The following is a 13,622-nucleotide window of genomic DNA, read 5'->3' on the forward strand; positions in this document are numbered from 1 at the left end:
ATTCATTACAGTTTTTTTTTATTAATATTATATTTAAAAAAAGTACTGTATTTGATTCCTTCAAACGAAACATTGACTGTAGTGGCAACACTAACGATATTGAGGGAGAATAGGGCGCCACTGTGCAGGTGGAGGGGCGAGTTTTTCAGTGTCGAGTGTACAATAAATAACGTACTTATATTGGACGTCTGAGTCTATGTTTTATTTAAAGGAACCGAATATTTAAATACAGAAGGTAATAGTATTCTTGTTCATTACTATCTTTTCCATTGATATAAGGAAGCATTTGTACCTCGTTCGAACAAAAATTCTTCTGGGAGAAACGTAATTTTCCTTCGTGTCGCCGCAGGGAAATGGAAAATTTGATTCGAACCAGATTTTTCTGGCAGTAGCACAATTCTCTCTCACGTCGCCACAGGAAATGTCAGGAGTAATAAGTTTAAAAATAAGAAAAAAGAACCACACAAGGTATATATTAATAACTGAAAGTAAACAAAAATAAGAAATAGCTCGGAAAAAAAAACAATGTATAAAAATCATTTGAAGTAATAAAATAATTAAATGCAAAAGCCTGAAATTAAAATAATGGTATTTATAAATATAATTCTCGATGGTCAATATGCTCTACATCTTTAGAACTAATCATTGTAAAAGAATGCGGTTGTGTATATCCAAAACTATTTTCGTGATTCTCTTCCATTTTGAAACATAACGTGAAGAATTGAATTTAATGAATCGCGACACCAACTAGTAAATTGTTTAGTAAATCGATTAAACAAAGCACTTTAATATGATATATTGTAACTGAGATATTAGAATAAATAATATATTAAAAAAAAAAATATTTTAAAAATTAAATTTTAAGTGTTTCTCGTATATTAAATTTCCTTTAAAATGATTAGGCATCAACATTAATAATGACGTGAAAGTAAGAATTATTAACCATTGGTAAACTTCTATAGAATATAATTAATATTCATGTTTTACTTAAATATTTTTCCACTTTCTTGTTTTATAAAATAAAAAATATATATATATATTCACTTAATTACCGATGTGTAACAGAAAAATAAAATTTAAATACTTAACCTATTTAAATCAATTAAGAAATATATTATACGAATTAAAACTTTTATTTCACTTTACTTACAAAATAGTTATTATTTTAATTATTATTTAATATTTATTTAAAGTAAAACGGGTGGCAATTTTATGCTTAAAAATCAAATGGTCTTCATTAGAAATGTTAGCAATTTACATATAAATTATCCTATGAATATTTATCCGTTTAACAATAATTTCTTTTTGTCAAAGAAATAAAATGAGACAATTTCACATTCCTTAGTTATGGAGTGTCGATACTTATTTTGCTTTCTGTCATTTATTTAGAAGGGATGGGTTAGAATCAATAAAGGAAATTTATTACAGAAAATGTTGACAAGAATGGGAAGCTGGTAATGCAATAAAGATGCCATACTAGTGATCACAACAAGTTAAAACAGATCAATGGACTTTGATAGGATTTCCGAATGTAACTAACTCGACAATAAGGTTAAAATCTATGTCATACCTTTCAAACTAACTTTTTTATTTATAAGATAGAATACCTTTTCTCAGCTTACTATAAAAAACATTCAATTATAACTTTTTAAAGTTTAACTAACTCAATACAATTTTTATTATTATAAAATTTAGAATTAAGTTTTCTGTCTCTTTAAAATTTATATATTTTTTCTTTCTAAAAAATTCATGGCGAGCGATTAATGTTGTTTACTTTAAACGTTATACATTTTACATTAAAAATTACATTAAAAAAGCCACTAAAAACATTTATAAGATATTTGTATAAGAAAAATTTTATAAAAATACATTCATGTTATTATTAAGATAAAAACATAAATATTTTTTTAAAAAAAACTGTATGAAAATAGGGTTTTATTTCTTTTTCTCAGAAAAATTTCATTTTAACTGTGCCATATATTTAATTACATTATAACATTCTATTACATTTTAATGACAATAAATTATTAATAAAAATATAGTGGAGGAAATAAACTCAATAATTACTGTTTATATCCGTACTTTTTTTAATATGTCAAAAAATAACCTACCATTATCTGTTTTAACTACTTAAACATCATAATTTAAAGCAATCCCAAGAAATAATCACTACTAAAAATAAATAAATATATATATAAAATGACTATAACTATAAATTAATGAAAAATATCGAAAACTTTTTATTATAAAAGAAACTTTTCAAAACTTTCCAATTGCGTGAACATGTGAAGGATTTTTCTAACTTGTAAGCACTTTATTTTTATTTTTATTTTCTTAGTTGTTAAATGTAATAATACACAAAGTTGCACAGCTATGATATAAAGTAAATGAAGAGTGTACAAAATATATAATTTTTTCTTATTACTGAAAAAATAAAAATATCGCAACTCTTATTTAGTTTCATTTAAGTTTTCCAGGTCATTGTACCTAATTTTTTTATTATTTTTTTTAGTTCTAAACGATGGCTAAATTCTGACAAAATGCGTTTAGATGATTGCGTGAAGTTAACTGTGACTAATTATATATCCAGTTACGTTAAACTGCCAAATGAAAATGAGTCTGAAATAATTCAACAACAAGAAGAAAAAAAACTTTTATTAATAATAAATTTATCTTCCTGAATTTAATTAATTTAAATGTATTTTAATTACTCTATTTAAATATTAATAAATGCATAGATAAATCGTTGAATTTTTAGATTATTTTCAAGTTTTTATTTCTTTTTTTTTTCCTACACTTTGAACTTTTAAATATGAAAAATGCAGATATTTTTTTATAGAAGCTGTTGTAAAAGTTTAATAAGCTTATTTTTAATGGAATTTTTATGTTGTTAAATAAATATAACCTTTGAAATTATAAAAGAAACACCATATTGTAACGCCATCTGTTGCTTAAAATTAATAAAATAGAGTTATTTATTTTTGTTATAAATATAACAACATTAAAACTCTCTTCTTTCTATTTAAGAACAGTTCAGTTCTTTAAGTAAAGCATAAAATGCTGTATAAACGCGTATATATTATCTTACCTGTTGCCTTAAAACATAGAAAAACCAATTACTAAGTATGCTCAAGTAGTTATTTACTTGTGATACAGTCGAATTTATATGATTATTCGTATAAATAACTACATAAAGTCATAACGAGAAACAGATTATAGTAAAAGAGCATCGGAAATAAATTTGAGTATACAATTACTAAAGACTTATCCATATATGACTCAATCTAATAGATAAAAATAAATAAAATACTGTATATAAGTCTTACAGCATAAAAGATGTCTTATTTAAGTATCAGAAAATCACTTGAAAATCATTAAATTTATCATAGATTTCCTAAATGTATTAAGGAAGCATATCCTCCGTCTACCCTTCCTTAAATACACCCTTGTACACTAAAGTGCATCTAATTAATGTACTGTACAGTACATTATATATACGAAAAACGTGTAGTGTGTATAATACAATATACATATTACATATGCACATACACACATATATATAATGTGTTGTAATATATACTATTTATGTAATATAACATATATATTACATACTCATTAACTTAAATTTAATAATTATAGTCATACTAAATATATGTAGTTTTATGTATTAACTAGACCGAAATATATTTATCAAAATTAATAAAGGAACCAAATAATTTCATCGTTTTAATTGCCATTTTATGCTCTTAATTAAGGGTAATTTAATAAAAAATGAGTATAATAATTATGGCAATAATGCTAAAGTAATTATAATTATTAATATTATTTAAAAAAAATATATTTGTATTAAAAAAATCTAATAATTTTTAAACAAAAGATTAAATATTTATAAGCGGTGTTTAGTTTTAATGCAGTTAATTAAGTTGATTCATTAATTGCAATTATGGTCATAATAAATTTAGATGTTTGTAATTAAATAATGTATAAAAATTCTTTATATGAACGGATTTGTATGTTATTCCATTATAAATATTTAAAATTGCTTAAAATTTCATGAATTTATTATATTTATATATGAGAGTTGCATGCAATCATAAAAGTAGTTATTCGCTAGTTACAGAATGTTTGTCATTAATTTAAAAATATTCACATTTAAATAAAATCTTTATTGAGTTTTTATTCCCGGTAATTAACGATCTCGTTTGAAGTCCTGAAATTGTAAATGTCGCCATGATAATATTCGAAATGATGAAATCTCGATAGGGAAATTTCCCTTTATGATGAGAATCACGAAATCTCGACAATACTGATTCCTAGCATGCTCCAATTATTACATAATGAGAGTCTAAATATTTTATTAGTGTTTGACGCATTGCATAAGAATATCCATTCCACAGTTGGAACAAATAAAATTTCAAGCTACAATTTTCAAATTGTAGACCTATACATTCTCACAGTAGGTCCGGCTGTCGGTCTGTCCTTTATTAATCTCGAGAATAGAGGAAAATCGTGACCAGATATGGAAATCTTGGGGACCGGAAGCTCGATTAACTATATACGAAACTACCGGCCTGGACCGGAACTCACTTGATTTAAATTAAAATGTAATTAAAAATTGCAACCTGGCATCGTGATGATGTTACAATAAATAATACGGATTTTTCTAATTTAGAATTCCTTCGAGAACGATGAAACGTATAATTTGTTAATTATTTTCTATATTACAAATGTTTATGTGTGTTTAATTTAGATCCCAATTGTTTTTAATTATATTTAACTAAGTTTATATTTAAAATTTAGCCTTTATCACGCTTTGTAGATAATATAACATACCCGTAGATAATTTTTGTAGTATCACGTGATACTTTATAGTAACTACTTCAAAGATTGATGTTCGGTAATTATAATATAGAAAGATAACGGTATTTTTATAAATTATATTTTAAAATATTATACATTAATTTTAACTTAATAATAAGATATAGAAAATGCTCCTTAATTTCCTGTTCCATAATTAAATACTGTATTTAAATAAATACCCTGGCAAGTTAAGGAAAGTTCTTAAATTCAATTGATAATCTGTCAGACCACTTCAATTATAAATTAATTAAATTTTTCCATATGAAAATTAAAGAAAAACAATTTTTTAAGAATGTATATAGAGTTTTATTCTAAAAATAGTCATCACCTTTATTAAGTAATACAGCAAAACCTCTTAATAACGGTGATTGGCGAGAGAATAAATAATTTTAATATATTTTTAAAAAATGCTTTTATTGGTCATGTTTTTAGAGGTTGGAGATGGGGGTGGTGAGGGTGGTGGTGAGGGGGTGAGGTCATCCCCACCACATATATCACTACAGCGCATTTACACACACACCATGATTAAATTCTACATTTAGTTATGTTTATCGGGGTTCAGAGTGAGGAGGATGATGAGATAGGGCCACCCTCTAAAACATTAAAATGCTTTGTCATCAGATTTAGGTCGCCCTCAAAGTTTCAGCCTTCTATCTTAATTAGAAGTGGATGAAATTTGAGTTGAAAATGGCCGCATTTTAGAGGTGACGTTGTATGTATAAAGGTATTGACTAAAATATGTTGCTGAATATATGCAAATAAATATGTTAAAGTAAACTTATATATATTATAAATTTCACCAACTCGAGATTATAGCATGTTCAACTGTCAATGTTGAGTTTTTTGAATTTGAGAATATCGATCGATATCCCGAATTCAATGCTATTTAAATTGAATTGTGTATAAAAAAATATCGAATCATTTTTTAAAATCACAAGTAATATTATATTTACTGTATATACATAATTTTATTTTATTTAGTAACTTAATCAGAAAATATTATGCCGCCAAGGAAAATAAAATTCAACCAATATCAGAATATATTTGTAGAGCGTACTTTATGTGATACTCTTTGAAATTTGTGTCAGTTTTAAATATATACATTACAAATTTGCTGTTTTTTTATGTTGTATTTTATAAATAAATACAACATTTAATAAATTAAAAAATTATAATTTGAATAAAAATAATTCTTATTTATAAATAGAAAATAATATATTTTCTTCAAAGTAACATATTACAATTTAAAAATTCTACATTTAAATTTAACATGTAAAAATAAAATTATTAAAGGTATTAAAATATGGCTTTATCTTATATCTTGTAGGGAGTGGATGCAACCTATACATTCCCTCTCGTTCTTCTCTCATATATATATATTGAACTTGTTGGATATATATATATGCCATCGACAGCTTGTACAGGGAACAAGGCTAGAGCGAATCTCTTTTCTCGTAGCGGGTCCTTCTAGCCATATAAAATATATAGATTGTTTCTTTATTAATAACAAGCAGTCTTAAATATCTTATTTTCTGTTAGTAAAAATAACATTAATTTTAGGGGTAAGATCCACTACGAACTCTTAAATTTTCTCCGGGCCCGGAGAAAAAATCCCAGCTCTCCCCTTCTCCAAGGCTCTGAATATACTCGTGTACTGTATATGCTAGCCATAAATAGAGGATATGTCCAGTGCTTCCGGGCGAAAATTAATACGGACAAACATTAAAATGAAAACTATGTTAAAAATTTGGTTATTTTATCTTATTATTGTTATGTTTAATGAAATGAAATGAAAGAGTGGGGTGTCCAGCTTTCGTGGTAGCCTATATATATATATGTTTTCTTCCCTCAGGCTCATAGAGAGTACGTCTAAAAAACTTGTTCCAAGTCGGTCAAAAAGTTTAGAAGTGCATTGAGAACAGACTGGCGGACATTCTATTTTATATACTGGTGCTGTTTTTTTTCAACGTGTTTATTCATTCATTATTCAAAGTAACACGATCTTTTTTTCGAAATAGTCCCCACCCACTTGAATGCACTTGGTCAGCCGTGTCTGGTATTCTTCGAAGACGTGCCGGAAACCATGTTTCGATAGGTTCAAATTCGCTTCCGTTGCTTTCATTACTTTCGAAGAATCCGGGAAACGGTGACCCAGAACTAAGACTTGAAGGTAAAAAAGAGGAAAAGTTACAGGGAGCGAGGTCAGGATGCAGAATGGGTGAGGTACGCGCTGAATGTTCTGCTTGGCCAAACATTCGGTCACTACGTTTGCAACACGCGCCGTGCGTTGTCTTGATGGAGTCACCACTCTTGGGGATGAAGTTACAATCGTTTCTTCCATATATATTGCTAGAGATATTTCAAGACAGAATTGTAATACTCTAGAGTAACTGTTGTACGTAGGGGTACCTCATGCTGATACACCCTACCGCGATGATCGAAGAAGGCAATCAATATGACTTTTTCAGCAGACGAGATAATTTTGATTTTTTTTAAAAGTTGGCGATCCTTTCCATTTCCAGACAGACCTACTGCTGACTTGTTTATATATGCTTAATCATTCTACAACTGTATTTGCCTATTCTACGGCTATACTGACACGTTTTGTTCCTTTGTAAATGCCATGTATCATAAGTACTATTGCATTGTATTCACTAATTGCCCATTGCTTACTGTATCCACTTCAAAGTCCATATATTGCCCGCGTTTACTTAATTATGGGAAATTGTCTATGTGCAATCTATTTTCTGTAACCCATGTCCAGTTATGCCTAGCGGTGCTGGACATGTATTTTTTATGCATTAATAAAATAATTGAAATTGAAATTGAAATTGCTGACTTGTTTCTCTTCCGGGCCGTAGTGATGCAGCCATGATTCGACCGCAGTGATAATTAACTAAAAAAATTTTCCTCTTTGGCAAAGCCGCACTACAGTTCACAGCAAACATCAACTCTCATTTTCATTTGTTCCGGAGTCAATAGACGAGGCACGTAATGCAACGATAGTGAACGCAGAACCAGTCGACATACCCAAGGCTCCAGCCAGTCGATGTCCTGTCATTCGACGATCCTCACGGATTATGACTGCAGCAGTGTTGATGCTGATTCTTGTCACGACGGTTTTAGGTTGACCTGGACCAACTTGTCTAGCCATCGATAAACTTCAATCATCTTAATGCCTTAAACGAGGCAGTGCATTCTCAACATAAGCCTGTTGCAACATCTCACAAATCTCTTCTCTGGCTATCCCCAAACGAATACAGAATTTGATAGCTTGAATCTTGGTTATGCGAAACTAAAAGCGCGCTCTGTTGCAAACTACTTCGGATACAGTAATGCCACCTGTTGAGCTAATAATTAAAACCCGCTCTTTTCAAATTCGCCGGTGTTGACAAGACTGGTTTCTGAAAATAAATCCAATCTTAGTCTTTCTTGAACAGCCCGTTATATAGTTTGTTTTGCTTTTGTTTTTATTAAGTTATGGCAACGCAACACTTGGGCGATCTGCCTAGGGGGAATGCCTTCCGGGAGGTCTTTTTTAAGGATAACTGGCCCCTATTTAGGCGGAGATTACTCCCGGAAAACCTCTTATATAGATAAACACAATGTGAATCTTTTAAAGACCAGTTTCATAATAACATATATAGTAGCATTATGTTATAATATAGAAAACTGTATATAATACTCGAGTGTTAATCAAAATTATCAATTTTTTTTTAATAAAAAAAGAAATTTATTTGTTTTCTATTATTTCATAAACAATTGAGTAGACATTTTATTTATTTTTTTTAAAAGTTCAAAGATACAGAATAATAATAAACCTATTTAAAACATAATAATTTATGAACGAGAATTACTTAATCAATTTTCCTACATTATAGTTACTCTTTAACATTACTTTTACAATGTAAAATCTCACATTTTATTAATATTTTAAAGATTCGTTAAATTCCGTAACGATGGACTAAAAATAAAATATTCATTACACAAGCCTTCTACTGTTTAGTACATCATCATATGAAATTACTAAGAAAAATAACAATTTATTGCGCTACTTAAAGTGATCTCTAGAAGGAGAATACTCGTATAAATTCGGTATACTAGAAAAGATCATTATAATTTATTGTTAAAATTATTCTGGGAGCGATCATCTCGAATCTAAGGCCGCTACAAAAAGACTTTAACCTGTTTTCCTTAAGGAGAATTTTTTTGTTTAATTAAATTTCTATCGCTTTCCTTTTATGTATCCTGTAGAAATAACTCTTTCGTACGTTTCATGAATGAATTTTTATTTATTGTACGTCTCGGAGATGGGATTATATAGATTTTTCCGAATCTTGGTTACGATAATGGTTCTATCGTTGTTACTTTTTAAAATTTAATCTCCGTTGAATTTCCCTTTCCTTTATATAAAGGGTTCTGATAAAGGAAAGGGAAATAAGGTTTGTTGAACTTCATTCTACTCTACTTTATGCCACCTGCCTGCAGCTTACTAGGCAAAATTTACTAAATATGAAAATTTCGATAGCAACATTAAAACCAACTTTGAAGCCGCTGAGATTTTTTAAAAAAAAATAATAATAATAAAAATATTTATTAAATATTTAATTAATTTGATTTTATTGTGTACACATGTTAATATTAATTTAAAATATCAGATCATTTTTTATAAAATCAAATATAAACTATTCAATTTTTGAGATGATGTTGCCTTTCTATCGCATTTAACGTCTTCAGAACTAGTCTATTCTCTCGGAAAAAGTTATAGTTGAAGTGATTTTTGTTTTTATAGATAAGAACATCTTTAAAAAATTATTTTTCTGTTTTTCTCCTACTCTAGAACAAAACAGTAATCGTTGAAAGCAGTTCTCTAAGGAATTCGCAATGCTTTGTATCTTGTGGATTAGTAAACTTTTGTTATCTTCAAATTCATTGGAACAAATCTTTATCCATTTTAAAAATTTCGTAAAAATCTATAGAAATTTAGAAATTTTTTACTTAAAGTGAAGATTTGTTGGAATAATTTATAAAAGATTGGATCTGTTTCAACGATATGCAAACAAACTGCGCTTTGTTGCCTGTTATATAACACGCTTTCTATAAAGAAACTCATTGTAAAAATTAAAAAAAAAAATTGTAATTTAAATAAGAAATTTCTTATTTATAAATGCAAAACAATATTTTTTATTTTATTTCACACACTGTTTCTATCTTAATTAATTATAATTTAAAAAAAAAAATTATATTTCAATTTAACAGTTAAAAATAAAATTTTTTAAAGTAGAAATGTAATAAATATAAATTATTTTTTTTATTGATTTTTATTATTTTCACGTATAATAAAACACAATTTATAAAAAAAATATCTATATAAAAGGAAAATTAAATATATATTTTACTATATTTTTAATTCGAAATTTTTACATAATTTCCTACATTATACACGATACATGACATAATGAATAATGAAATATCTTAAAAATCTATTTTAAAAATTTAAAATATTTTTATTAATTTCACAACATAAATTATTTCATAAATTCTTTTATAAAATATTTTCATAAAAATAAACTTGAATAGTCAACTTGATCTATTTATTATATGATTTTATCGACTTAAAAATGTATAAAAGTATGAATAAGATTAATTATTAAAATATATGAATTTCTTTTTTTGAAAAAAAAAAAAATTATCAAACATATTCTTTAGCTTCTTCCCTCAAAGCGCAGAATAAACAAGTTGTAAAGACTAGTGCCATGATCTAAAATAAATAAACAGTAGAAATTATAATTGAGAAAATTACAGTTAATTGTTTACTTAATATTTTATTATTTTAAATTACTTGAATAAAACCAATTCCAAGCACTAATCCGCCCATTAATCCTGCTTTTTTCTCTAGGTATCTTCTCAAATTTTCTGCACATCCCTGTAAGAGTTGGTTATGAATATTATAAACACTGAATTAAACATTTAAAAAAATTCTTAGTAATGATTAATTTACATAAATGAAAACGTTGTTTGTTCTTTGACTGTTACACGATTCCGGAAGAGCCGTATCTCCATAGTCATTTTTATCTTGAGCCCCACAACATTCAAGCTAAAACAATTTTAAAATATAAAAATATATTTATCTAGTATTTGTAATTAATATATAATAATGTCAAGAAATAAAAATAAACTGCAATGTCTTCGTATAATAAGGGACGGAATATAAACTAGACCTAGATTTTCTCTTATAATTGATACTTCTTAGTAACACAGAATTAGTAATAAAATATTTATTGAAATATATAAAAATTGTTAGCTATTATATAAGTGTATTCTATTAATATTAAATTAGCATAAAAATAAAAATGTAAAATAATGAGGACACTTTACATGCATCTGCAACAATTTTAAAAACTGTCGAGCTTCATCGTCTCGGCTTCTTTTTTCTATTTGGTCTCTAATCTTTTCTTTTAAAATCTCTTGCAACTGAAAACAGTTGAAAAATGGTTACATATATGCATAAAAAAATTCGGAAAAATGAATAAATCGAACATTACCTTTTCGCCATCTGCTATTTTCCAAACCAAACCTGCTGTGGCTACTTCCAAAATTATTATAAAAGCCATGATCAGAATGTACTATAAAATATAACATTTTCATTTCTTTTATCTTCAAAAATTTATATATAAAAAGGAATAGTTATATTTACGGTCAGAAGCATGCAGGGGCTATCCATAGCTGCTCCACAGCAACCTAAGAAGCCAACTACTAGGAGAATAACTCCTGCAGTAATGATAATATAGCATGCCTGGTAATATTGGTCCAAAGCTAATCCCCTTTGGAATGACCAAAAATAATCATCCGATCTGATAAATATGCCGATACCTGCGAGAGCTCCACCTAAACACTAATAATAGAAAAAATAAAAGTTAAAATCCAATAACCTTTCGAACTTTCACTAATTTTGTTACTTGACACTTTCTCTTATCTTTCGATCAATTAATAAATCGCCATTTTCCTTTCACTTTTAATCTATTATTTTTTCTTTAAAATATTAATTTCCGGATATTTCTTCTCTACTGAGAAAAAAAATTCTTTAACCTATTTATTTTCACGTATTGATTCAATATTTAACCTTTAAAACTAGATTATCAATAAATGTATTTTCTACTTTTTTCATAAAAATTCTTTTAGACCTAATAAAATATTGCCTATAGCTAAGAAGATGGCCTAAAATTTGTTTAGATAAGAGAAGGCCTGTTACATTTTCAGGGTGTGGCCTTTACTGGCAAGTGAATCAGATAAGTCATTAATTTACTTACATTATGTATCGTAATTCCATTATGATGATTCATAATCGTAAAAATGATAAGATAGTTACGAAAAATTTACCAATTATCCGCTTATTTTTTGTATAAAATCTTGTAAATATTATATTTTTTCATAATTTATACGTTTTTCTTACTATATTAATTGTTTTTAACATTGTTTTAATAATAAGTTATAGATTTTTCGACTGGTAATGCGAATTTGCATTTACTTAACAAAGAAACAGAACAAAAAAAAATCATAAATCCTGTGGCAAACCGAATTGAATTTCTGATTTTTGGAAAAAATATAGGCCCTATATAATAAAATATAACCGAACAAGCAATAAATCTATCTTTTGAGGTGTGTAAATCACCATCTAGCCTATACACACATCGATCTATTTCTCTGAGAAGTTTATACGACAGAATATTTTTTAAAATATTATTTATTATTATTTTTTTTAGTAAAAAAGAAAGGTAACACTCTTTAAAATCCATTGAGACTGTATAAAAATCGATAATTAAAATTGAACCTAACGTTATTGATCGTATCCGTGTAATCAGCGTAGAAGTTTATGGTTTATCTGTATTGATCAATTTAAAATTTGTCACTATATTTCTTTTTAAATGAGAAAAGTATAATCATTAGTGAAAGGATTGATGAGAAAAATAAGCAATCACACTTCTACTAATTATATTAAAATACAAATTTATCGTTTAAGTCCCTGCACAGGAAATATATTATCAAGATAACTTAAAAAATAAAATAAAATAATAATAATAATAAGCATTAAGATTTACCCTACGAGATAATTTTAAAATCGAACACATTAGTTAGAAGGAAATGATGTGTTCTACTTTATAACGCCATTAACAGAATTTTAATAGATAGAATTCAACTATTAAGCCGATAACTTTGGTGAGAATAATTAATATAACATCAAATTTATTAGAAATTTTAATTAATTTCAACGCTTCTCTTCTAATTAAGAAACTTATATAAATAATAATAAAAAATCTCGTAATTACACTTTACAAGGAAGAAGATAAGGTAGCGTGATGTAGACGCCATTTTGAAAATGAATTATTTTAAAAAAGTATTTGTTTGTAACTTACCCAAATTATGAAATTTAAGGTGAAGAGAAAATATTTCATACAAGCCATAGCCGAATCCATCTTTCGCTGTTTATAAAATAACAAAACCGGAAAATATTTTCCAATATGGACGGCTTCAGGTTGAGAGCTACATAGACGTTTACTGTATCTAATTGTTCAAAGTACAATAACGAATCTGAATTTTTATCATAGTCGCTAAGGTGACTCTTATCAGAATTCACCACCCAAACTTTGTAACATATTTTTGTGAAGATAGCGAATATAAAAACCCGCAAATAATGCATTTCGTATATACTTTTTGAATTTACGATTTGTTTATTTATTAATTTGTTTTTAAATTTTTGACAA

At 27.1% G+C, this 13,622-nt stretch overlaps 1 protein-coding gene across 2 annotated transcripts in view; it reads right to left on the reverse strand.

The window, feature by feature from the left end:
• LOC136983044 (CD9 antigen-like) overlaps positions 1–13,471 on the reverse strand; it is a 285,455-nt gene extending 271,984 nt beyond the window's left edge. The window contains exons 1-7 of one of the 2 annotated variants that reach the window (XM_067279672.1): positions 13,275–13,471; positions 11,558–11,755; positions 11,406–11,486; positions 11,239–11,334; positions 10,862–10,957; positions 10,703–10,786; positions 10,541–10,621 (exon numbers count right to left, since the gene is read on the reverse strand). In XM_067279672.1, coding sequence (XP_067135773.1) covers positions 10,553–10,621; positions 10,703–10,786; positions 10,862–10,957; positions 11,239–11,334; positions 11,406–11,486; positions 11,558–11,755; positions 13,275–13,334 — 684 coding nt within the window. In that variant the 5' untranslated portion in view covers positions 13,335–13,471 and the 3' untranslated portion in view covers positions 10,541–10,552. Of the gene's footprint in view, positions 1–10,249; positions 10,622–10,702; positions 10,787–10,861; positions 10,958–11,238; positions 11,335–11,405; positions 11,487–11,557; positions 11,756–13,274 lie in introns of those variants that run through there. The other variant, XM_067279671.1, reaches the window with a different exon arrangement.
• Between the last annotated feature and the right edge of the window lie 151 nt (positions 13,472–13,622).

Source organism: Centruroides vittatus, unplaced genomic scaffold (genome assembly GCF_030686945.1).
Source record: "Centruroides vittatus isolate TY-2023 unplaced genomic scaffold, ASM3068694v2 contig_875, whole genome shotgun sequence".
NCBI classification, from domain to species: Eukaryota; Metazoa; Arthropoda; class Arachnida; order Scorpiones; family Buthidae; genus Centruroides; species Centruroides vittatus.